The 27,520-nt window shown below is 34.9% G+C and overlaps 1 protein-coding gene across 1 annotated transcript in view; it reads right to left on the bottom strand.

Annotated features, from left to right (window-relative positions):
- DYNC2H1 (dynein cytoplasmic 2 heavy chain 1) overlaps window positions 1-27,520 on the bottom strand; it is a 400,170-nt gene that overhangs the window by 64,322 nt on the left and 308,328 nt on the right. The window contains exons 84-85 of the mRNA XM_082626481.1: window positions 24,325-24,534; window positions 2,958-3,047 (exon numbers count right to left, since the gene is read on the bottom strand). Of these exons, the coding sequence (XP_082482607.1) occupies window positions 2,958-3,047; window positions 24,325-24,534 (300 nt within the window). The remainder of the gene's footprint in view (window positions 1-2,957; window positions 3,048-24,324; window positions 24,535-27,520) is intronic.

The raw sequence follows: 27,520 nt of genomic DNA, 5'->3' as shown, positions 1-27,520 counted from the left end.
CTCTCCATATTGAAAAATGACCCTCTAAAACATAATCTGATTTCTCTCCTTAATATCCCACAGTGTTCCCTTTTGCCCTTATGATCAAATATAATCCCTTAATACAGTATCATAACATGGCCTTTCCTCCTCCACCAGCCTAATCTCTGAACACCCCTCCTTGTGCTCTGTGCTCTGCTTTTAGTTACTTGAAAGCGCATGGATTACTCTTGACTCTGAACTTCCTCTTGTCTGGCACAGTCTTTCCTCTTGTCTGGCAGTCTTTCTTCTTGTCCTCGCTTCATCTATTCCTACTAAGCTTTCAGCTTAAGCATCACTTCCCTGTTCCCATGTAGGTTAGGTACTCCTGCTATTTGCTCCCATAGTACTAGACTTCCTTTGTCACTCTTACTGTTGCTGTTTATTCGGTTGTTTATTTTTTCTGATAAATTGTACGGAGAGTTCCTTGGGACACAATGTATGTCTATTTTGTTTACCATTCTATATTCAGCAACCTCAGCACAGTGCATGGTACGAAGATAGAATTTTTAATTGCTAAATGAATGAATGTAAGAAATTTAAATTCTGTGAGGTAGAAACTGTATCAATGTACTAATCATTTTATCTCCAGTACTTCACTCAAAGCTTAGCATAAAGTTGTTGCTTATAATATGTTTGACTGACTAAATAAATGGATGCCATCTTGACCCAGTCACTCTCACCTTATCTGCACAAAACCCCTGTAATGATCAGGCACTATGTGTAATACTCTCAGTAGCTTGTTCTGTTTCCTATATGTTATGCCCTAAAATGAAAGGCTCTGGGATTTTAAACCATGGCTGGAACTGGGCTCAACCTGCTGTGTACCTGTTTGGAATCAGTCTGATCATTACACTTTCATAAATAACCAAAAGCTGCCATTTTCTCAGATCTCTGAAAATAGTACTTCTAATTCTCCCTGCCCTCCTAATATTCTCAGCCCTTTCTTCCCCACCTAAGTAGCCACACTGTTCCTCTAAACTTTGTAAGTTGCTTTGGTTACTTATCTGTGAAACATAAAAGGCACGTATGAAATCAAAGGACCTGGCAGACCCTTGACTAGATGGAAAGTGAATCCCAAACATTAAAGTTTATCTTAGGGAAGCAGATATCTGTACATTCATAACTGAAAAAAAAATTAAGGCAGGAAAACAATAAAAATATATCCTTAAGTGGTGACATAAATGATGAATTATTGCATATTCCCTAGGGAGAAAGATAAGATAAACTATGGTCAAGCCCGAAAATTATCCTGGACGTTAGAAGGATATTTTATCATTATAATTAAGGCTAAATGCCTATAAAGCTTTTTAGAAAATCACACAGTGAAAAAGTTTTCAGTTTTGATGATCAGTATACAATATACTGAGTATGAATAATCATGCCAGAAAATTGTAATAATTTATGTAAAACTGCTTTAAATGATGTTAATTTCAGTATCAGTAATACATGTATTATATGCACATAGCATAATTATTAAGCATACTTACACATGTAGTGTAATAAGAGCTATCCATTGGCAGCAAATAAAGTTTCTGCCCTTTATAAAAATAATCTAATGCAAATAATACTGATACATATATTAAGTGACAAATTATCACAGCCAGGCAATTATAACACACCAAGGACTTCAGATCATTTCTGTATTTTTCTAAGAGCACTGATGGACTATTTGTCCTTCCTCTTCTGACTTCTCTATCCTTCCTTCCCTCCATTTTTCTGGCATTTATTGATAGATTATATCTGGACATATACACAGTAGATAGGAAGATGGGTAAATCCGAGTCCCTGCCTTGTTCTCCTCTATCTGTTAATTTTAAACTCATTTTCAGATCCAGTAATTCCTTCTTCAATAATCCTACAACTGAGAGGTTGATTATACTGGAAGACAAATAAACATTCAGATGAGTTCTTGCCCCCTCAAAGGATTTGCAGACTGACAGGATAGAGTAAGAAGAGAGGAAAAGATGAAATTACACAACAAGGCAAGGCCCCCCTGGAGGAAGTGTCTAAAGAGATGAGAGCAGATGAATTCAAGTATACAGCTCTAGAGATGAGGCTTCAACAGCAGAAGGTCAACTACTTTTGTATTAGAACAAAGATGATGAGGGTGGGTTTAGACAAATTTCTAGGTGGGAGGGAAGGGTAGGCATTTTCAAGTGGTCATATTTCATAGCTTCAATTTTCTCTGTAAGGTAAAAAGCAGGGTGTTCTGCTAAGGGAAAAGTTAAAGATGTGGACAGGTATGTGCACTACTAAAAAAGAAAAATGAATGAGGATTGCTGTATCTAGAAGGACACTGATCAAGTTATTCCTAATAAGCTGATATGACAAAGAATGTTATTTGTGAAAGCAGTATAATAAGCAGAGGAGGAAGGCAGTAAGACAGTGCAAAACCACACAGGAAAAGGGGTACATTGCGTGCACCAACTGACCTATAACATTCGCTATTCCTTAAAAAAATAATCACCTTGTCTTTCTCCATCTATATCATTCCTTATTCCGTTCAATTTTCCTTCATTTACCTGACTGGGCCACTCTGAAAAAACTTGATCAATTTGGAAAAAAAACAAAATAAAACAGAAAAAAAACAGCTCCCTGTAGGGGGGACACACCCTAAAGCAAATTAGTCACAGTTATGAATAAGTTTCAGTTACCATCTATATGATCCATCTATATTAAAATTGTAGATTTTTCTCTAAATTCTCAAAAATTATGAAAAGCCGCACTACACAGAGAGAACACAGTCTTTTTTTGTGTTTTTTTTTTTTAAAGAGTGCTAGGTAAAATCACAGATGACAGAATAAGAAAGGAATATATGGTGCTCTATGAACAAAATCATAATATTTTCACTAGTTGCTAGCAGAATGGTTAACAATATGAGAGTTTATACTACAATCATCATATAGTCATACAATTACTAAATAATTTCATCTTACCTGTATTGCAAGGGCACGAGCTACAAGACCTCTAAGGTATTGTAAAGGATCTTCTGGACCTTCCCACTTGCTTAGCCATGTGAGAGGACACTGCAATTTTAAAAGGATCAAAATTAAGTTTATATATACAGTATTACATATAAAAGATCTTTTAACATTAGTGTGATGGGGAAAATATTTTGGCATAATACATATTATGTGTATCATGAATTCATTTCATTAAGATATGTCTTTTTCTATTTTATACACAGTATCAATAATGTATATGTGTCAATCCCAGTGTATGTATAAAATAGACAACTGATGGGAACATACTGTATAGCACAGGGAACTCTACCTAATGCACTGTGGTAACCTAAATGGGAGGGAAGTCCAAAAGGAAGGGGATATCTGTATATGTATGGCTGATTCATTTTGTTGTGCAGTGGAGGCTAACACAACATTGTAAAGCAACCATACTCCATAAAAAAATTAATAAAATTTTTTTAAAGATATGTCTTTTTCTTTGATCTTATTTCATTAAAATTGAATGATAAAAAGAGTCAGAATGAATTGACGTGTTTCTCTAAAAGGAAATATTTTTAAGTAAAAATTCTTGAAAGAATAAACAAATGAACATAAACCGGTATATAGAAAGTAGCAAACCATGTTTTCTTGAAACGATATGTAATGAAATCAAATTAAATTTCACAAATTCATTTTATAAGTAGTAAAGACAAAAAAACAACTAGTCTTGTGTCCCTACAGAATTACAGAAATTTTACCTCGCAAACCACACTGGATATATGACAAAAAAAGAATAAAACAGAAAATACTCTAAATTAAAGAAATAAATAGAACCTTTCTAGAAAAGTTAACTTTTTAATATCTGACCTTCTTTTAACTGACATTCTCTATTAATATATTCTTTATAATATTCCTTTTCTGTGAGGTTTTCTGGATTTTTTAAATATTATATAACTATCATTCAAACTTAATACTTATTTTTCTCAAGTGGAATAATAAGGAGAGAGCATCAATTTCTTAACCCCAAACACTGTCTGATTACATAGCTGAGAAACTACTCCAGGCTAGAGTATATCAACAATGTATGGAAAATGGAAATTGTAAGATAACAAACCTTACAGTGAAAAAAAGACCTTAGAAAACATCTAGTTCAATTACTCTAGGTGAATGAAGTAAGCCTTCTTAGGAATATGGTAGCTAAGTGCTGGAGCAATGCTGTGAACTGAAACAGGTGTGATGATTTTAAAACATGACCCCTAATTCCTTTGACAATTCTCCTATGGAGACTTGAAGTCTGCTCTTCTTCTTAAATAAGTGTCCTGTGAATATAGCAGAAGTGATGTGGTGCCAGTTTCCAGGTCCAGGTCTTAAGAAAGTGGTTGCTTGTATTTCCTGTCTTTTGTGACTCTTGGTCTTGGAACCCATCCAACATATTGTGAAGTCCAATTTTTGGAGAGGCCCAAGTGGAGACGAACTGAGGCTCCCAGCTCTCAGGGAGCACTGACTTGCCAGCCATATGAGTGAGCAGAGTGGAAGAGACAAGCTTTCTCTACCAAGGTCTACCCAAATTTCAGATCTGTAAGCTTAAAATAAAATGATTTTTAAAAAATTATTATGTTTTAAACTGGTAAGTTTTGGTGGGATTTGTTTTACAGCAAAACTTAACCGATACAGTTCTTTGGTATCCAGAAGTAGGGTTCTACCTTAACAAAAACCTAAAACATATGGCACTAGATTTGAGACTGGGTAGTGGGCTGAAGCTGGAAGATCCTTCAACAGAATGTAAATGAAAACATAAAGGACTTCTAAGAGAATAGTGCAGGTCTAAGGGACTTTGAGGACTTAAAGTAAAGGGAGGAAACAATCCCAGACAGACAAAAGTACTCTCGGGACCTTAAGGGCATGTCTTGCAGATCCTTTCTGTTAAACAATAAGGCTTCGATGAATCTTAAGGGTGTTGTCCCACAGCCAACACACAAGAAGCCTAAGGTAGAGAAAAAGGCTTATCACAAGATTTATGGCCATAGTTTTTGTCTAATGTTTTGAATCTCAATGAGATTCAAAGCAAACTCACAATCTTAGAATATTGTTCTGGTGTAAGCTTCAGCTGTTTGGGATTAATGAGGAAAAGAGGGCGCAATTAAAAGAGAACTTTGTACCCCAGAATCCCTATGGGTGGGAAGCAGGTTGAGAAAACCACTCAGCTGCAAACATGGCTAAATCTTATTGAAATGTATGGACAATTAAGAGATGAGAATCAACAGCTCAGAGGGCAAAACCAAGAGCCATGGATAATTATTCCCAGGGAACAATATGGAATCCTAATAAAGGAACTGAAAACATAAGCTTGCTTAGATTTCAGAATTGCTAAGGACACGTGAGCCTCCCATTTCCTCATTTTTTGAGTGGGAATGTCTATTGTAGTTACCTGTCCTACCATTTTATATTGGGTTTGTAGGGGACAATAACTTATCTCTGCATGTTAAACGTCTTTAGGTGAAAACCATGCTTGAGAAACTGTTTTTGAAGAACCAAACCCAAGAAGCCTCACCCATACTTGCACCTGATTTTGATGACAACATCCGGCCTGAGGCTGTAAAGGAATGAGACATCTGGGGAAACTTGGAAGGAGATGACCATTTACATGTGGGAGAAATGCAAATAATTTGTGCCCAAAGGGCAGACTGCAGCAGCTTCAAAATATGGTTCCAAAATTACTTGATACTCTTCCCATTGAGAGTTGAGGTCTATATCCACCCCACCCCTTGACAACCCGACCAATAGAATAAGGGAGAAGTGACGCTTTATCAGTTTTAAATATAGGTCTTAACAAATTCACAGCTTTCATTTCCTCTTTCTTGGGGTATACACTTTTAGAACCAAGATACCATGTTGTGAAGAAGCCAAGTAGTCCATATAGAGAGGCCCATGTGGAGACATCTAGAGAGCAACCAAGGCCTCTAGCCATCAGTCCCAATAAACTACCAGCCAATAATCAGCACCACCTAGCCAGCACCGTGACTGAGCGTCCATTAAGTAGATCCTCCTGCTCTAAGCTGAACTGACTCAGTTGGTGTCACACGAAGCAAAGACAAGCCTTCCCCACCAGACCCTGCCCAAACCGCACACTCATGAGCTAAATAAATGATTGTTCTTGTTTTCAGTCATTTAGTTTCAGGGTAGTTTATTACATAGCAATAGATAGCTGATAGGTCAGGTTTTCACATTCTAAGTTTTATGCTTTTCCTATTGTAGAAAGATAGCTCCTTTATATAGTGTTTAATTACATAAAGTAAGTAAGTTACTGTGGTAGGCAACCTTTAAGGTGCTCCCAGTGATCCCTGCCATTTGGCATTCATATCCATCCTTGTGAAATTCCCTCACCTTGAGTATGAACTGGTTTTAGGGACTTGCTTCTAAGGAAAGAATATGGCAAAAGTAATGAGAAGCCACTTCTGAGAGTAGGGTACAAATATTGTGAATTCTGTCTACTCACTTTCTCTTCATCTCTTCCCTGTTCACTCTGTGTGAACAAGTTGCATACTGTGTGTTGCTTTATGGAGATGCCCATGTAGCAAGGAACTGATATGTCCAGTCAACAATAAGTGAGGACCTGAAAGCTGCCAACAGCCATCCCATACGTGGTCTGAGAGGCTGCAGTAATTGCAGCCCTGGTGACACCTGACTGCAGACTTGTGGGAGACCCTAAGACAGAACACCCGGCTAAGCTACCCCCAGATCCCGACTCACAGAAACTGTAATGTGATAACTTTTCATTGTTTTGTGTCACTGAATTCTAGGGCAATTTATTACACAGCAATAGATAACTAAGAGAGCTATCAATATTAGTGTCAGATGTAATACTTTCACTCAATACATATTCAAGTCCTTCTTGTCCATCCATTCAGCAATTACTGAGAGCCTATAATGTGCAGGCATTATAAGGTCCTGGCTATCATGGAGCTTACATTTTACTGGGGGATAAAGCCAATATACTTATTTCTAAATATAGTATAAGAAAAAGACTACACAGTGCTAAATCTTATGTAGAGAATTACAACATGATATGTGATATGACTGAAGTAATATGAAATGATAGTGATATGATAGAAGACTATGAGGAATAAAATCTTCACTCTAAAGAGCATTAGAAACCAGTAAAGGAGATACACAGCTAATGTCCCTAATGGTGTTTTTTTTTTTTTTCTACTAGGTCTGTGTCTTTATTCCTGTCTTACCACTATGTTCTTCATGACATTTTTTTTCTTAAATTCCATATATATGTGTCAGCATACAGTATTTGTCTTTCTCTTTCTGACTTACTTCACTCTGTATGACAGACTCTAGGTCCATCCACCTCATTACAAATAGCTCAATTTCATTTCTTTTTATGGCTGAGTAATATTCCATTGTATATATGTACCACATCTTCTTTATCCATTCAACCCATGATGGACACTTAGGTTGTTTCCATCACCGGGCTATTGTAAATAGGGCTGCTATGAACATTTTGGTACATGACTCTTTTTGAATTATGGTTTTCTCAGGGTATATGCACAGTAGTGGGATTGCTGGGTCATATGGTAGTTCTATTTGTAGTTTTTTAAGGAACCTCCATACCGTTCTCAATAGTGGCTGTACCAATTCACATTCCCACCAGCAGTGCAAGAGTGTTCCCTTTTTTCCACACCCTCTCCAGCATTTATTGTTTCTAGATTTTTTGATGATGGCCATTCTGACTGGTGTGAGATGATATCTCATTGTAGTTTTGATTTGCATTTCTCTAATGAGTAAAGATGTTGAGCATCCTTTCATGTGTTTGTTGGCAGTCTGTATATCTTCTGTGGAGAAATGTCTATTTAGGTCTTCTGCCCATTTTTGGATTGGGTTGTTTGTTTTTTTGTAACTGAGCTGCATGAGCTGCTTATAAATTTTGGAGATTAATCCTTTGTCAGTTGCTTCATTTGCAAATATTTTCTCCCATTCTGAGGGTTGTCTTTTGGTCTTGTTTATGGTTTCCTTTGCTGTGCAAAAGCTTTTAAGTTTCATTAGGTCCCATGTGTTTATTTTTGTCTTTATTTCCATTTCTCTAGGAGGTGGTCCAAAAGGATCTTGTTGTGATTTATGTCATAGAGTGTTCTGCCTATGTTTTCCTCTAAGAGTTTGATAGTGTCTGGCCTTACATTTAGGTCTGTAATCCATTTTGATCTTATTTTTGTGTATGGTGTTAGGAAGTGATCTAATCTCATACTTTTAAATGTCCCTGTCCAGTTTTCCCAGCACCACTTATTGAAGAGACTGTCCTTTCTCCACTGTACATTCCTGCCTCCTTTATCAAAGATAAGTTGACCATATGTCCGTGGGTTTATATCTGGGCTTTCTATCCTCTTCCATTGATCTATCTTTCTGTTTTTGTGCCAGTACCATACTGTCTTGATTACTGTAGCTTTGTAGTATAGTCTGAAGTCAGGGAGCCTGATTCCTCCGGCTCCATTTTTCGTGCTCAAGATTGCTTTGGCTATTCGGGGTCTTTTGTATTTCCATACAAATTGTGAAATTTTTTGTTCTAGTTCTGTGAAAAATGCCACTGGTAGTTTGATAGGGATTGCATTGAATCTGTAGATTGCTTTGGGTAGTAGAGTCATTTTCACAATGTTGATTCTTCCAATCCAAGAACATGGTACATCTCTCCATCTATTTGTATCATCTTTAATTTCTTTCATCAGTGTCTTATAATTTTCTGCATACAGGTCTTTTGTCTCCTTAGGTAGGTTAATTCCTAGATATTTTATTCTTTTTGTTGCAATGGTAAATGGGAGTGTTTCCTTGATTTCACTTTCAGATTTTTCATCATTAGTATATAGGAATGCCAGAGATTTCTGTGCATTAATTTTGTATCCTGCTACTTTACCAAATTCATTGATTAGCTCTAGTAGTTTTCTGGTGGCATCTTTAGGATTCTCTATGTATAGTATCATGTCATCTGCAAACAGTGACAGCTTTACTTCTTCTTTTCCAATTTGGAGTCCTTTTATTTCCTTTTCTTCTCTGATTGCTGTGGCTAAAACTTCCAAAACTATGTAGAATAAGAGTGGTGGGAGTGGGCAACCTTGTCTTGTTCCTGATCTTAGTGGAAATGGTTTAAGTTTTTCACCATTGAGGACGATGCTGGCTGTGGGTTTGTCATATATGGCCTTTATTATGTTGAGGAAAGTTCCCTCTATGCCTACTTTCTGCAGGGTTTTTATCATAAATCGGTGTTGAATTTTGTCGAAAGCTTTCTCTGCATCTATTGAGATGATCATATGTTTTTTCTCCTTCTGTTTGTTAATATGGTGTAGCACGTTGATTGATTTGCGTATATTGAAGAATCCTTGCATTCCTGGAATAAACCCCACTTGATCATGGTGTATGATCCATTTTTTTTTTTTTTTTTCTTTTTGCGGTATGCGGGCCTCTCACTGTTGTGGCCTCTCCCGTTGCGGAGCACAGGCTCCGGACGCGCAGGCCCAGCGGCCATGGCTCACGGGCCCAGCCGCTCCGCGGCATATGGGATCCTCCCAGACCGGGGCACCAACCCGTATCCCCTGCATCGGCAGGCGGACTCTCAACCACTGCGCCACCAGGGAGGCCCGTATGATCCTTTTAATGTGCTGATGGATTCTGTTTGCTAGTATTTTGTTGAGGATTTTTGCATCTATGTTCCTCAGTGATATTGGCCTGTAGTTTCCTTTCTTTGTGACATCCTTGTCTGGTTTTGGTATCAAGGTGATAGTGGCCTCGTAGAATGAGTTTGGGAGTGTTCCTCCCTCTGCTATATTTTGGAAGAGTTTGAGAAGGATAGGTGTTAGCTCTTCTCTAAATGCTTGATAGAATTCGCCTGTGAAGCCATCTGGTCCTGGGTTTTTGTTTGTTGGAAGATTTTTAATCACAGTTTCAATTTCAGTGCTTGTGATTGGTCTGTTCATATTTTCTATTTCTTCCTGATTCAGTCTTGGCAGGTTGTGCATTTCTAAGAATTTGTCCATTTCTTACAGGTTGTCCATTTTATTGGTATAGAGTTTCTTGTAGTAATCTCTCATGATCTTTTGTATTTCTGCATTGTCAGTTGTTACTTCTCCTTTTTCATTTCTAATTCTATTGAGTCTTCTCCCTTTTTTTCTTGATGAGTATTGCTAATGGTTTATCAATTTTGTTTATCTTCTCAAAGAACCAGCTTTTAGTTTTATTGATCTTTGCTATCATTTCCTTCATTTCTTTTTCATTTATTTCTGATCTGATTTTTATGATTTCTTTCCTTCTGCTAACTCTGGGATGTTTTTGTTCTTCTTTCTCTAATTGCTTTAGGTGCAAGGTTAGGTTGTTTATTCGAGATGTTTCCTGTTTCTTAAGGTAGGATTGTATTGCTATAAACTTCCCTCTTAGAACTGCTTTTGCTGCATCCCATAGGTTTTGGGTCATCGTGTCTCCATTGTCATTTGTTTCTAGGTATTTTTTAATTTCCTCTTTGATTTCTTCAGTGATCACTTCGTTATTAAGTAGTGTATTGTTTAGCCTCCATGTGTTTGTATTTTTTACAGCTCTTTTCCTGTAATTGATGTCTAGTCTCATAGCACTGTGGTCAGAAAAGATACTTGATACAATTTCAATTTTCTTAAATTGACCAAGGCTTGATTTGTAACCCAAGATATGATCCTGGATAATGTTCCATGAGCACTTGAGAAAAATATGTATTATGTTGTTTTTGGATGGAATGTCCTATAAATATCAATTAAGTCCATCTTGTTTAATGTATCATTTAAAGCTTGTGTTTCCTTATTTATTTTCATTTTGGATGATCTGTCCATTGGTGAAAGTGGGGTGTTAAAGTCCCCTACTATGATTGTGTTACTGTCGATTTCTCCTTTTATGGCTGTTAGTATTTGCCTTATGTATTGAGATGCTCCTATGTTGGGTGCATAAATATTTACAATTATTATATCTTCTTCTTGGATCGATCCCTTGATCATTATGTAGTGTCCTTCTTTGTCTCTTCTAGTAGTCTTTATTTTAAAGTCTATTTTGTCTGATATGAGAATTGCTACTCCAGCTTTCTTTTGGTTTCCATTTGTATGGAATATCTTTTTCCATCCCCTTACTTTCAGTCTGTACATGTCTCTAGGTCTGAAGTGGGTCTCTTGTAGACAGCATATATATGGGTCTTGTTTTTGTATCCATTCAGCCAATCTGTGTCTTTTGGTGGGAGCATTTAGTCCATTTACATTTAAGGTAATTATCGATATGAATGTTCCTATTCCCATTTTCTTAATTGTTTTGGGTTCGTTATTGTAGGTCTTTTACTTCTGTTGTGTTTCTTGCCTAGAGAAGTTCCTTTAGCATTTGTTGTAAAGCTGGTTTGGTGGTGCTGAACTCTCTCAGCTTTTGCTTGTCTGTAAACGTTTTAATTTCTCCATCAAATCTGAATGAGATCCTTGCTGGGTAGAGTAATCTTGGTTGCAGGTTTTTCTCCTTCATCACTTTAATTATGTCCTGCCACTCCCTTCTGGCTTATAGAGTTTCTGCTGAGATCAGCTGTTATCCTGATGGGGATTCCCTTGTGTGTTATTTGTTGTTTTTGCCTTGCTGCTTTTAATGATTTCTTTGTGTTTAGTTTTTGACAGTTTGATTAATATGTGTCTTGGCGTATTTCTCCTTGGATTTATTCTGTATGGGACTCTCTGTGCCTCCTGGAATTGATTATCTATTTCCTTTCCCATATTAGGGAAGTTTTCAACTATAATCTCTTCAAATATTTTCTCAGTCCCTTTCTTTTTCTCTTCTTCTTCTGGAACCCCTATAATTCGAATGTTGATGTGTTTAATGTTGTCCCAGAGGTCTCTGAGACTGTCCTCTGTTCTTTTCATTCTTTTTTCTTTATTTTGCTCTGCATCAGTTATTTCCACTATTTTATCTTCCACCTCACTTATCCGTTCTTCTGCCTCAGTTATTCTGCTATTGATTCCATCTAGAGTATTTTTCATTTCATTTATTGTGTTTTTAATCGATGCTTGATTTATCTTTAGTTCTTCTAGGTCCTTGTTAACTGTTTCTTGCATTTTGTCTATTTCCAAGGTTTCAGATCTTGGAAATAGAATCTTGGATCATCTTTACTATCATTATTCTGAATTCTTTTTCAGGTAGACTGCCTATTTCCTCTTCATTTGTTAGGTCTGGTGGGTTTTTATCTTGCTCCTTCACCTGCTGTGTGTTTTTCTGTCTTCTCATTTTGCTTATGTTACTGTGTTTGGCGTCTCGTTTTTGCATGCTGTAGGTTCATAGTTCCCATTGTTTTTAGTGTGTGTCCCCAGTGGCTAAGGTTGTTTTAGTGGGTTGTGTAGGCTTCCTGGTGGAGGGGACTAGTGCCTGTGTTCTGGTGGATGAGGCTGGATCTTGTCTTTCTGGTGGGCAGGTCCACGTCTGGTGGTGTGTTTTGGGGTGTCTGTGGACTTTTTATGATTTTAGGCAGCCTCTCTGCTAATGGGTGGTGTTGTGTTCCTTTCTTGCTAGTTGTTTGGCATAGGGTGTCCAGCACTGTAGCTTGCTGGTTTTTGAGTGAAGCTGGGTGCTGGTGTTGAGATGGAGATCTCTGGAAGATTTTCGCCATTTGATATTATGTGGAGCTGGGAGGTCTCTTGTGTACCAGTGTCCTGAAGTTGGTTCTCCCACCTCAGAGGCACAGCACTGACTCCTGGCTCCTCAATTTGGGGTGATTTGTTGTCTATTCATATATTCCACAGATGCAGGGTGCATCTAGTTGATTGTGGAGCTTTAATCCACTGCTTCTCCCTAATGGTGTTTTAAGAATGACTTATATAGCATGTTTCTGGAGCTAAGAGGAAAACAATGATTTAATCAAAGAAATCTTAGTAAAGAAAGTATCTGTGAAGCTTTGAAAGTTGTGTTGAATTTTGACAAAGGTAGACATAACTGAAGGGGACTTTTTAAGCTAACATTTATGTGTTAGTAACAGTGCTGAGCGCTGGATATGTACCAGAAGCAGGTACTATTGTAATTTCCATTTCACAGTGGAGAAAATGGAGACACAAAGAGAACATCATACCCAAAATCACAGAGCTGGTAAATGGCAAGTCCACGATGTGAACCCAGGTAACCTAACTCTAGAATCTGTCAGCATTAATTCTGCCTCCAACATATTTTACATTTCTATAATGTAATTTCTATATTACACCATTTGAGATTTGTCAACTGAAAAAAGATGCACAATGTGAGAGTTGTGCATTAAGTTTTACTTGGGGCAAATTCAGGACTATAGTCTGGTAGACAGCATTTCAGATAGTTCCAAGAAACTGCTCCAAAGAGGTAGGAACGAAGGTCAGTATATGTGTGATTTTGATGAAGGGGGAGTACATGCAATCAAGCACATATTTTTTGCAGAAGGTTGCTGCTAGTTTCGTGAAGATTCAACATGACAATTATGTATTGGGAATTAAAGTTATAATTATGGGGAAACTAAGGCTTAGAGTAGGTTTATTTAACTAAACTTTTTTTAAATCTAAATGGTAGAGAACTTGAACCCAGGTCTAACTCTAAATGTAAACTTTTTGTTATTCCATGTTTTTCATGAAATATGTCATAAAAGCAAAACAGGATACAAGCAGATTTCCTAATTCACTCTTTTTCAAGCATCAATTAATTAATTGACAACTCAGCAAATCACCTGTTAAATAGTTGTTATTTGTCAATCATTTGTTAGGTCCTGTGGATACAAAGTTATAACACAATCCCTCTTCACAGAAGTTTGCGCTAGAGGGGGAAATAAATAATAAAAGAAGACAGCTACAGACAATACAGTAAGTTCCCTGATAATGACAAGCACTGTGCTTGTGAAACACAGATGTAAGGTACACCAAATTCAAACTGTGCCTAAGGACAAGAGTCAGGAAAGGCTTCCTGGTGTAGATAATGCTTGAGGTGAGTCTCAAAAGATAAACAACTTACAGTAAAGTAAAGAAGGACAGTAAGAAAAGGAAGCAGCATTAATAAAAAAGACATGAGACAACTGGGCTGATGGTCAGACCGTGAAGCTTTTGAATGTTTATACTGAGAAGCTTAATCTGGAAAGCAATGATAAAACTAAATTACACTTTAACTAGGGAAGTGACACAATCATATTTGGAATTTAGAAAGATTATCCTAGTAGAAATAGGGAGAACAAGCATTAGGGTGATGAAACTGCAGTCAGAGTGGTGAATTAGGAGGGTACTGTAGAAACACTTGTGCAGCACTTACATGTGCAGGCACTGTTCTCAGCATTTCATCTGTATTAACCCTTTAGACTTCACATCAACCCTCTGAGATGGATACAATTATTACTCCCATTACGAACATTTAGAAACTAAGGTAGAGAAAGGTTAAGTGACCTGCACAAGTAAACATTCTAGTACATAATCTTGGATGTTTTAAGTTCCACTCTGCAACCTTAATATGTTTACTATATGAACTTTAAAAAAAAGGACCACAGTTAGTAACTCTTTTCCCTTTTCATTTAATAACATAATTATCTATACTACTGACAAACACCACTATCCTACTAATAAAAATGACGTGCTGATCCTCACACATGAGTGAGACACTGTTAATCCAGTGTCTGCACACTGGCTGAAGTTAAGCCAACACTGGATTGTAGTTTTTGGAAATGAATCGACTTTCATTTGACTCAAGCTTATTGCAGTGTCTGACACAGGGAGACGGCATGGAAATTGCTATTTATTTCAAGCACTAGAATTTGCACTGGGATTTCACTGTAGGTGGGAAAACAGAATTCAATTTACATTTTTTTTAAAGAAAAGGAGAAAGGAAAAAAGGAAAAAATATATATAGTTCATTGTAATTTCAATTTCACATGAAGTGATTAACCCATATGGACAGTTTACAAATTATCACTAACTCCTATACTAGCCATAACTTACAAATTTGTACAATTAATTAAATTAGCTAAAATCCATTTTACACACATATACATGATTAGAGAGTTATATTTCAGAAGGATAAAGATAGCTGCAGAGTAAAACACTCTAATAATAGAGCCTTTACTATATAGAGAAGGTCTAATAGAATAGCCTCTCTTCTATTTGGAAGAGAAAGTATAACTCAGAAGATAAATTGTGATGAAAGTTAGAATGCATTCTGATTTAATCTTACTAAGACCTTTACTTAGAGCCTAAGATTTCGATTTTCTTATTAGTACAGAGAAACAATCTATGAAACAGCACCAGAACAAACTAAGGACTTTCAGATGCAAGAGATTTATTTAACTGAATTATTTTCTTTTAAAATATGAATCCTATTTTAAAAATCTTTTTATTTTGTGTCTTCCCTTTAAAGAGACTCATATTATTTGCTTTCTCAGGACATGTAACTTCCGTTTTCCATTAAAAATTATCAAATACTTATGAAGAGATTACACTAAGTTATAAAAAGTTTGGAAAGGTAGAAGCAATCCATTGATGGATGAATGGATAAACAAAATCTGATACAGACCTTCCTCGACTTACAGTGGGGCCACGTGCAGAAAAACCCATGGCAAGTTGAAAATATTGAAAGTTGAAAATGCATTTAACACACCTAAACCACCAAACATCATAGCGTAGGCTAGCCTATTTTAAACGTGCCCAGAACACTTACATTAGCCTATGGTTGGGCAAAATCATCTAACACAAAGACTATTTTATAATAAAGTGTAGGATATCTCAAGTAATCTATGGAATACTGCGCTAAAAGTGAAAAACAGAATGGCTGTATAGATACAGAATGGTTGCAGTGTATCAGTTGTTCACCCTGATGATTGAGTGGCTGACTGAGAGCTGCAGCTCTCTGTGCTGCCCAGCATTTTGAGCATAAGGTACCACATATCGCTAGTCAGGGAAAAGATCAAACTTCAAAATTCAAAGTATGGTTTCTACTGAATACATATCACTTTTGCTTCATCATAGAGTAGAAACCACCTTAAGTCGGGGACCATCTGTATATATATACAATGGAAAATTATTCAGCCCTGAAAAAAAGGGAAATACTGACATATGCTACAATATGGACAAACCTTGAGGATATTATTCTTAGTGATACAAACCAGTCACCAAAAGACAAATGCTGCTTGATTCCACTTATATGAGGTACCTAGAGTAGTCAAATTCATAGAGATAGAAAGTAGAATGGTGGTTGCTGGGGGCTAGGTGGTGGAGGAATGGGAAGTTGTTTAAATGGGTAGCGTTTCAGTTTTGTAAAATGGAAAGAGTTCTGGAGACTGGTTGCACAACAGTGTGAATGTACTTAACATTACTGAACTGTATACTTAAAATGGTTAAAATGATAAATTTTATGATATATGTATATTGCCACAATTACAAAACTTCATTGGAAATATGTGAGAAAGGAAAAGAAGAAACCAGTTTCCTTCTTGAGTCTAGGCCAGCGTTGTGTGCTTGATAATATTTTTGTTACCCACTTTGAGCTCATTGAATACAGAGACCATGTACTATGTATTTTTCCTATCTCTAGGGCCTGGCATGGTGTAGAGAGTCCATGGTAGATGGTCAATAAATGTTTGCTGAATATTATTTATTATATCATCCAATTACTAATTTTTAAAAATAAATCCCAACTCCTCCTCCATCTTTGCACATTTTGAAAAAATAGTTATAAATAAGATGTCCAAACATCCAATTTGCCTAATGATCCCTATTGTCCCAGAGTCCCATCCAGGTAGGAGTCCCTTTCACTCTTAAAACTATAGTTTGGGTGATAAATTTGAAGGTCACTATAGTTATTAAAAAAAATTCAAATTTATATAACAATTTGAAGCCAAGAGGTCAATTTAGGGATTTAATCATGACTTCATTAGCACAAAAATTTAACTAAATTAACCCAGAATTACCAAAAAAATTAAAGAGTCAAGCAAGGAAATAAACAAACTGGATAACTGGTAAAACACATTGCTGTTGTGATGGGTAGCACAGCATACCAAAATAATTTTAAAGGCACCTTGAGAAAGGATCTGATGATTGAAAATGGCTATTGGTGGAGAATGATAAATTCTATTAAAAATGTATGTACATTTTAAAACAAGTATTATTTAATATCTGTCTTTCCAATATGTAACAGATTCATAGCATCTTCAACATAGCATACACATACAACTGGAAGCATTAAAAATACTTATAATGAAGCTTTGGGAAAGATGATAAGTTAATCATCAAATATATTCAGCATGTAAAATGATAATGTATAAATTTTTCCATATAATAAAATCTAATAAAACAGATTAAATGTATATTTACTTCTGTGAAATTTATTTCAAAATAATGTGTTCAACATGTTGAACATATGTCGAATATATGTTTTTACATTCTCTGAGATTTTAAGAATTTACGGATTCTTTCTGCATTGTTTTCTGTGATAAATTCATTTAGGCCAATGTCATGTTGGTATAATTAAATATATGTATATTTTCTTGATAAAGTGTCTATTCAAATCTTTTTTCTCATTTTTAAAATTGGGATGTTTGTCTTTGCATTTTTGAACTGATTTCTTTTTAATATTTCTGGATATATATTCCTTGGTTAGAGGTATGTCTTGCAAATCTTTTCCCCTAGTCTGTGGCTTACTTTGAATTTTCATAAGAGTGTGATCAATTTGGGGATCATTTTTGTATATGTTTGGAGGTATAGGTGTATGTATTACTATTGTTATTATCAGTCGTTTGGCTTTTTAATTGTTCTACTACCATTTGTTAAAGAAATTTCCCTTTCTCCACTTAATTGCCCTGGTATATTTGGTGAAAATGAATTGATCATATATCTGTGGATCTATTTCTGAACTCTTTATTCTGTTCCATTGAGCTATATATCTATCTTTCTACCATTACCACACTGCTTTGATTATAATATCTTAATAAGTCTTGAAATCACGAAGAGTAAGATCTTCCATTTTACTCTTCTTTTTCAAACTTGTTTAGGCTACACTAGGTCTTTTACATTTTATTTGAATCAAATTCTCAATCACTACAAAAAAAATCTACAGAGGTTTTTTATCGGGAGTGTGTTGAATCTCAGGATCAATCTGGAAAAGACTAACATCTTAACAGTAATAATGGGTCTCCTGATCTGTGAACACAGTACAACTTTCACTGCATCTTTCCATTTATTTAGGCCTTTTTAAATTTCACTCATCAATGTTTTATAGTTTTCAGTATGTACAAAAGTTTTACACATCTTTTGTCAACTTTATCCCGATATATCATCTTTCTGCTATTATTACAAATGGTACTTTTACATTTCAATACTCAATAGCTTGTTTCCAGGATATACATCATTTTTAATGTATTTACCAAAAGCTTGCTAAACTTAAACTCTCTTACTAGCCTTAGAGCTTTTATATTTCTTAAGATCTTGTGAATAGTTCATCATATCCTCTACAAAAAAAAGACAGGTTTCCTTCTTCCTTTCCAGTTTGTATGGCTTTTATTTCTTTTTCTTAGCTTGTTGCGCTAGCTAGGACCTTCAGTATAATGCTGAAAAGAACTGGTGAGACCTCAATGTTTTATTACCAATCTTAGGGGGAAAACATTCAGTCTTTTACTCTTATGTTAGCTATAGGTTTTTCATAGGTGACCTTTATCTGGTTAAGAACGTTCAACTCAAATTCCACTTTAGTGAAAGGTTTTGTCATGACTGGATGCTGAATTTTGTCAAATGCTTTTTCTGTCTCTATAAAGATAATCACGATTTTTAAAATTAATTATTAAAATGGTAAATAACATCGATTTTTTTATCATCTCAAACTTTTATTCTTAAGATAAACCACACTTGGTTACCCATTTTTATACTTTTTTTGATTCAATTTGTTAATATATTGGTAGGAATTTTAGTGTCTATATTCATGAAGGAAATTAGTCTGTAGATTTCTTTTATTATGATGTATTTGTTAGGTTTTATTACCAGGCAATGCTGGTCTCACAGAAAAAGCAGGGAAGTATTCCTGCCTCTTCTATTTTCTGAAGTAGTTTACAGATTTGGTATTATTTCTTCCTTAAATATTTGTTAGATTTCACCAGTGGATTCTAGGAGCTCTCTTTGCAGGAAGGTTTTTAATAACAAATTCAACTTCCTTAATAGATATAGGCTATGGGTTACCTATTTCTTCTTGAATGAGCTTTGGTAGTTTCTATCTTTCAAGGAATTTGTACATTTCATCTAAGTTCATCTAAATATATTCTCTTATCATGGCAAATGATGGTTATAAGTTAGGGATACTGAAGCAGAATTCCAAGATACTAGAGACTCTGGGTATTTGCAGGCCCCTTTGTTCTTACATAGATCAATAAAAACTGATTTCCATTTATAAGTATACATAATCAAATTTTGATTGTAAGTAAAGCTAGAGATGAGGAGGTGGGGCAATTCCATCCTAGTGTTTAGTAGGCTTGTGGAGATGAGTATGTGGAGGTCAGTCTTCATAAAGCTGGTATCTCTGTCTCTTGTTACAAAGACTACCATCTAGCTTCATGATCAAATTAACAAAATATGCAATGAGAGATGAAGTGCAAAGAATACTGATCTAGGAAACACAACATCAGGACTGCAGTATGGGCTTTGACACTTTACCAGAATACCAACTCCTTTCAGCTTCAGTTTTCTAGTCTAAGTAAAAGGAAGGTGATGAGAGTAGAATATTAGATGAGGGCTACACAAGTGCACTATAACTGGTAAAATGTTATATAAAACATAAGCTACTACTTTATTCTAATGGAAAGATGCTAATTATTCAACATTAATAATTGCTAAATAGTTTGGGTATGACTTTTCTAAGAACTTATTTGTATGAAGGTAGGTAAATTTTAAAAGGGGGGCCTTTAAGAAAAGATGGGGTCCCCAACCACTTTATAAGAACTATTTTATCTTTTCTTTTCTCCCAAAGACTGGAAAATCAATGACGGAGGTGGCACAGGTGGTTACGAAGTGGAGGGGGGATGGCACAAGATGAGGAAGCAGGTGCTACTGATATTTTTATGAAACTGCTGACTACAGAACAGCGTTTCTCAAACTTTAGCATGCATCAGACCCACCTCAAGGGATGGATAAAAAACAGATTGCAGGGCAACATAATTAGAGTTTACGATCAAACAGTCTGAGGTGGGGCCTGAGAATTCATAATTTTACCAAGTTCTCAGGTGATACTGATGCTTTTGGTCTTGAGACCATGCTTTGAGAGACACTGCTATCAAGAAGACCATGGTAGAGAAAGGAGTGAAAGAAAAAACCTGTCTAGCAGAGGAGATCTTAACTCTTAGATATCCTGAAGTTATATAATAAAGCTTTATGTGTGTGTATATATATATTTTAAGAGAGTGCATCTTTTTTCCTTCAATTTTCAAAACTGTCAGTGATCTGAAAAAAGTTAAACACCAGTTTTTTGGAAACTTATTTTAAAGAGTCAGGATCCATTAGCAATTGTGCTGTATTGTTGAGTGACTCCCTGATTTAAAAAATTTAAAAGCCATTTAGTGTTACTACCCAGTACATTAGGATAAACTGAAATATATAGGAAAAACTTACATTGGCTTTAAAGCGGTACTATTAAAATAATATTTTTAAAAAGCAACACAATCTATTAATTTCTACAAAGTGGTAATACCCTTAGTGATTATTCAGCAAGAAAGATGAGTTAATTCAGTCTTCTATCTTTTCAATTTTTGCATATCTTTTAAAACATGATTTAAAGCCTTTGTTCTAACATGTAAAAGAAAAATAACAATATTCTACAATATCATTGTCCTTAACAAACAAATTATAAGTATTGTAACTTTTTACAAAAAAAGTTTCAGTAGATCACCAGAAAAGTGTCAAGGAAATAAAAGTCATAATTCTCTTTAGGAAAATTCTTAGTCCAATCATTTCAGATACAGTAAAGAAAATGTCAAGTACTGAACTATTTCCTAAATTACATTAAATCATATCACACAATTCAAAATTTGTCACATTCAAATGTAATAAAACATTAAACTTTTATCGTGAAATAAACACGATAGTACTAGATTCAAATTTTTGGTAAAGCTAATTAGAAAGTAAATGTCAAAACTATTTTACTGATCTTATCCTAGTGAAAGTCAGCCAAGTCTCATTTGAGTTTCACCAAACACCCTAAAATATTTCCAAAGCCACTATCTGTGATAGAATTTAAATATGCTTTGTAAAACATATTTTTTATCCTTTGAAAGAATTTTAACAAATTCACTTTTATGCAAATTATACAAATATTTCAAAAACAGTGATATTTCAGAGGCTATATTTCTTAAATCAAAGTGTAATGTAGAATACTTAATTTAATAAATTAACAATGAGATTGCATACATCTTACATAAACATATTTTTAAGAAATAAGTCATCAGGTCCTATTGCTATACCAAATAGGAAATACTTAGCAGATCTTAATGGGCCAAGGGAAAAGGAAGAAATGTTATAATGAATTAAAAATCTATGACCCTTTTCTAAAATACCATTCTTTGGTCTTATTCAAGGAAAATGTTTCATATAATAAAACCCATTTAGTTCTTTGTTATCTGTTAATAAGACCTATTGTAAGCCACATTATACTACAATCATAAAAAATAATTTAAGTTATTCATTTTTTTCAAGTGTTTATGCCAAAGATTACCCAGATGGTTAACAGTAGAAGCAAAACAAGAAACCATGTTTGCCATTACCTTCCATATTTTTCATTAATATTACATAGAACCCTCTTGAACTACCCTATTCTATGCCTTAACCACCTCTAACTGAGATGAATAAATAGTAATGTACATGGTATCCCTACTTCTATAAACTAATTTTGCACAGTTTTATCAGATGAATGCTCCAAAAGCTGTATTTCACACAATGAAATTCTCTTAAAGTAACAGTGACAAAAACAACTAACATTTAGAGGGTACTTCCTATGTATCTAGCACTTTACTCATGATATAATTTAAATTTCATAACAATCCCATGATGTAGGTCCCTTTATTACTCTCATTTGACAAATGGGAAAGGTAACGTATTGAGAGATTTAAGTGACCTACCCAAGGTCACACAGCTACTAAGTGGTAGAATAGAATGAAAGAGGCAGACCTATTCTGGAAGCCACATTCCTAGCTATTTTATTACATTATATCTACATGAAAATATTCTTATTGCCTATAGCATCTAATCCAAGCTCTTCTCTTTGGCTTTAAAGACTTCAAAATCTGATGAACCTTAATTTTACTACAGTTCTTTGTATACCAGTCCCACTGGACTTACTGTTCTCTTCTACACAAGTCATGTTCTTACATCATTGTTACTCTCCTCTTACACTTAATGCAACTGTAATTGGTCTATACCATACATTTTGCTCTTATACAGCATGTAGTTGGATTTTAAAGGAATAAACTCTCATGAGTATTTATTTTTTCATAAATAAATTTAAAACATTTACATTTATGATGACAATCAGACCTACCTAGATTCAAATCCTGACTTTGTAAACTATTCATTGTGTGACTCTGGTTAAGTTATATAATGTCCCTCTGCCTTAGGTTCCTCACAGTAAAATGTGATAACAGAGCACCCTTTTGTAGTTTTAATATGGTGACTGAATGAGTTAATTAATGTAATTTTAAACTTCTTAGAACCCTTTCCCACTGGTTCCTTCACTGTGTCATGAAGCTTTCATGACTGATAATATATCTACTTCAAATTATAAACAAATTAGTTATAGTTTATAGTACAATACAATACTACACTATTCTGATAATCACAGTTGATAAATAGAGATAAAAACCTATATACAAAGAAACAATGGAAAGCTGAGATTCTTTTCCAGGGTAATGGAAAAAGGAACATAAGCTTGCTGGAATAGGTCTTTTTGTATATGTGAAAAAGAATATTACAATGGACTGAAAGTTTCTGTCACCCCCCCAAATTCATATGTTGAAACCCTAAACCCTGATGTGATGATATTTGAAGATGAGGCTTTGGGGAATTAATTAGGTCATAAGGGTGGAGGCTTCATGAAGGAATTAGTGTCCTAATAAGAAGAGACAGGAGAGAGTTTGCTTTTTCTCTCATTCCTCTCTATTATGTGAGGACACAGCAAGAAGACAGCCATCAGAAAAACAGGAAGCAGGTCTCACCATACACCAGATCTAATAGCAACTTGATTTTAGACTTCCTAGGCTCCAGAATTGTGAGAAATAAATACTTGTTGTTTAAGCCATCCATTCTATGCTAACTTGTTATAGCAGCCTGAATTAAAAGAGAAATCTTTTTTATGTTAGGGAGTAAGATATAGGAAGTTCTAGGAAGCCTACCTTTTATCTTCAAACAGAGAAGACTTTTAGGTTGACTACCAGAGATTTCTCTATATTGAGGGTAAACAGCACGGAAAAAAAAAAAAAAAAAACAGAAACACTTTTCTTTCTAAATTCTTATAGAGCTCTAGTGAAATCTTTTGCAGATGCCAAGGTCTACAAAGTTTTTTTTTTTCCAAAAAGCTAAAGTGAATCTATATAAGCTGCTCCATATTATTTGTTTCTATCCAGTGGATCTGAAATAACATGGATTGTAATGTTATTTACAATGGTCCAATTACTCAGCAAGAGATGTGTTGATTTCCTTTTCCTCTGCTTATGATTTTTCTACTCGGTAACCATCCTTCCCTTACTTGTAGTAAATGTGTTACAGATGGAGCTGAATCTATCCCCAGCTCCTGGGTTACGCATGTGGCTAAAGCCCTAGCCAATGAGAGCTTTGCATACCCTGCCCACAGAACTAGTATGGGACTAGGCATAAAACACAAGCCATTCTGTATGAATCAAAGCTAATCCCAAGATTTTTTGCTTGAGTTGCCAGGAAACTGGTGTTCTTTCTGTTGGACTTAGAACTCAGAGGATATAAGACTCGGACTGCTGGGATACCACCACGTGTAGAGGACCCACCCAAAAGTGAAATTAATATAGAGGATGTACACATACACACACAGACACACAGACACACACACACACACACACACACACAATATGACTAGAGAGGTAGATAAATAACACAAGCTGAGATCCTAATGACAGTTTTAAGCTCCTGCTAAGCTGACTTAATGCTAGCTACCCTTGGATCCTTCATTTACAACAGCCAATTAATTCTTATATGGCTTAAGCTACTTTAACTTGGGTTTTCTGTTATAGTTATGGTTTACAGTAAACAGTAAGACTCCTGACAAATGTATACCTGATGGAAGAGCCACTTATATTAATGAAAAAAACCCCATATATATATATATAGTATTGGCTCACCTTTTGGTTTAATAAAGCATTTGCCAATTTCTGTACTTCTGAGCTCAATAAGGTGGCTCCTCTGATGACTTTGCTGAGAGCGGCAAGAGACTGATGAACACTTTGTACTAAACGAATGGCATTAAATTGTTCAAGAACGATGAATGATAGTATTGGAGATCCTTGTCGATCATTAGGAGGCAACACTTTCTGATGAATCAGGTTGGAATTCTAAAAAGATAATACATCATGTCATATTTATTGAAAAGTAACACAAATCACTGATACATTAAAACATTCAAAAGTTATTAAAACCTTTTGCTGGTCTATCTTGTTTTGAAATACTCTCTTTTATGACTGGACAAATTTATTAAATCTGTAAATACATAGGAAGGGAATTCTCGAGTTCACCAACACTGAAGTGGTGTGGGGGTGGGAACTGAGAAAAGGGAATCATGCTGAGAAGGGGCAGTCAATATAGGTGGAAAATGTTAAGAATGGCACACTGTAAGCCAATGCAAAGAGAGCAGCACAGCTAAACTACCACTCTACCGCTGTAAGGAGAGCAGAAGGAATCATGGCTATTAAAAATATGTGAATGGACATTTAATTCAATTTGAAAATTACCTGTATGTATATTTGAAAAATCACACCGAAGATCTTGTACCAGTGAATATTATATCTTAGTATTTATTTCTACGTCTATACTTTAACAGAGGCTCTGATACATGGAACTTCTAGGGCTTCTCAAATTGTTAAGAAAAACTCAAGGAATCCCAGATGTTTCTAAACAGCTTATGTGGTTAGGAGGAAAAAAAATCATCTTCAATAGTATTCTAAAAGTATCAAATAACTGTCAAGAGATAAATCTGGGAAGTCCTGTACTCTTACTTGCTCTCCATTATCTTAATTTTCTCTATATATTCTGCTTACAATCCTAGTTAAGAATCCCCTCTCTTTGTTCTAATGGTTGTCACATCCATATCTTCCATGAGAGCACTGTCTCTTTTTCATGTATCTGGCATGATAATTTAATATCATAAAATGGTGATCTAGCATGGCTATTGCCATTAAATAAATAATCATGAAATAAATTTTATTGGCATGAGAGCATTCCTGAGGATAGATTTAGGCTATGAGTTCAAATTTAGGCATTTTATTTCTATTACTGCTATATTTAAAATATTAAAGCTGCTGAAATCATTTTTGATAGACATAAGAATGTACATAAATATGCCCACTTAAATAAATAAATGGTGGTGAACTCAAAACTAAATCTAGAAGAGAAAAGGAGTAAAACATTATGAAAATTAATTAGAATTATTACCCCCAGATTGAAATTAACTATCTGAACCAGAGCATGCAATAAATAATACTTAACACACCTCCAACCTCAATCAACTAAATAATAAAACTGACATAAAATTTAGGTTATAGACTTTCCATAACTCCTTATATTAAAAACCATTCCTGGAAGTGAATAATATGTGGTACTTAAATCTTTATCAATCTTATACTAAGACTGGCAAAGATTAGCAAAGAATAATTTAGTTTATGGATTTTTATCCCTCTTATTAAACTGATGAGACAAATTTGCACTGTTTGCACTATTACTTTATAGAAGAAGAATACTCAAACTTAGGTCATTCAAGCAAGATTCCACTTCTCTATAATGTAAGAAAACAGCAAACTTACCGAACTGTTAAAAAGCCTGATTTAGGAGAATAACTATCAAAAATACTTAAAATTCAAATAGAGTTCAAATAAGAGCTATGGTCTAGCGATGTGCAGTTAGTATAAAATACCAGCTGAATTTCAAAGACTTAATATGAAAAAAGGATGTAAAATACCACATTAATAATTTTTTATAATGATCACATGCTGAAATGCTAATATTTTGAATATATCAGGTTAAATAAAATGTATTAAAATTAATTTCACTTGTTTCTTCATACTTATTTAAATGTGGCTGCCAGAAAATTTTAAATTATAAATATGGCTCCCATTTGTGTTTCACATTATATTTCTATTGCATAGTGCTGGTCTAGAAACTATCAAGTAAAATGATGTAAGCAATAAGAACAGAAGGACAGAGGAGAAAACAGAGTATAGTAGGGTCTCAAAAAGTGTTTGATTAATGAAAGATGAAAAAAATTGTGAAAAAAATGAATAGTAAGACACACTGTGATATAAGCTTTGATAAATTAATGACTGAGAAAAATATAGCAGAAGACATCAAAGTATATTGTAATATATATTATAATGTAATCCATTTCCTATAGGCCTTAACAAATTTTTGATTAAAAATTAATGTAAAATAACTTTAACTCAAAAATAAATGTAGATACCTTATACATTCTAAAAGGATGAAGTATAGAGAAGATTTAGAGTAGTAACATGTTAGAGTATTAAATAACCTTAAAACAAAAACACTTAACTTAAGTATTATTTAGAATTCAAACAGCTAAAATCACCATGAGTAAATTACAACTCATCATTATAGTAAACTTTTTAGTGAAACTATCGAGGGATGATAGTCATATCTTTAGTCAATTGGTTATAAGAAAAGCTTTTTCTTTTTTCACAAATACAATTGATTGAATCATGCACTTTTTTTTAAACATCTTTATTGGAGTATAATTGCTTTACAATGGTATGTTAGTTTCTGCTTTATAACAAAGTGAATCAGTTATACATATACATATGTTCCCATATCTCTTCTCTCTTGCGTCTCCCTCCCTCCCACCCTCCCTATCTCACCCCTCTAGGTGGTCACAAACCACCTAGCTGATCTCCCTGTGCTATGCAGCTGTTTCCCACTAGCTATCTATTTTATGTTTAGTAGTGTATATATGTCCATGCCACTCTCTCACTTTGTCACAGCTTAACCTTCCCCCCTCCATATCCTCAAGTCCACTCTCTAGTAGGTCTGTGTCTTTATTTCTGTCTACCCTGACAAAACCATAATTCAAAAAGAGTCATGTACCAAAATGTTCATTGCAGCTCTATTTACAAGAGCCAGGACATGGAAGCAACCTAACTGTCCATCATCGGATGAATGGATAAAGAAGATGTGGCACATATATACAATGGAATATTACTCATCCATAAAAAGAAACGAAATTGAGATATTTGTAGTGAGGTGGATGGACCTAGAGTCTTTCATACAGAGTGAAGTAAGTCAGAAAAAGAAAAATAAATACCACATGCTAACACA

The sequence above is a fragment of the Mesoplodon mirus genome (genome assembly GCF_964341445.2).
Source record: "Mesoplodon mirus genome assembly, chromosome: 7".
Lineage (NCBI taxonomy): Eukaryota > Metazoa > Chordata > Mammalia > Artiodactyla > Ziphiidae > Mesoplodon > Mesoplodon mirus.
Note: the sequence above shows the minus strand (reverse complement) of the source record. Positions and strands in the feature narration are given on the sequence as shown.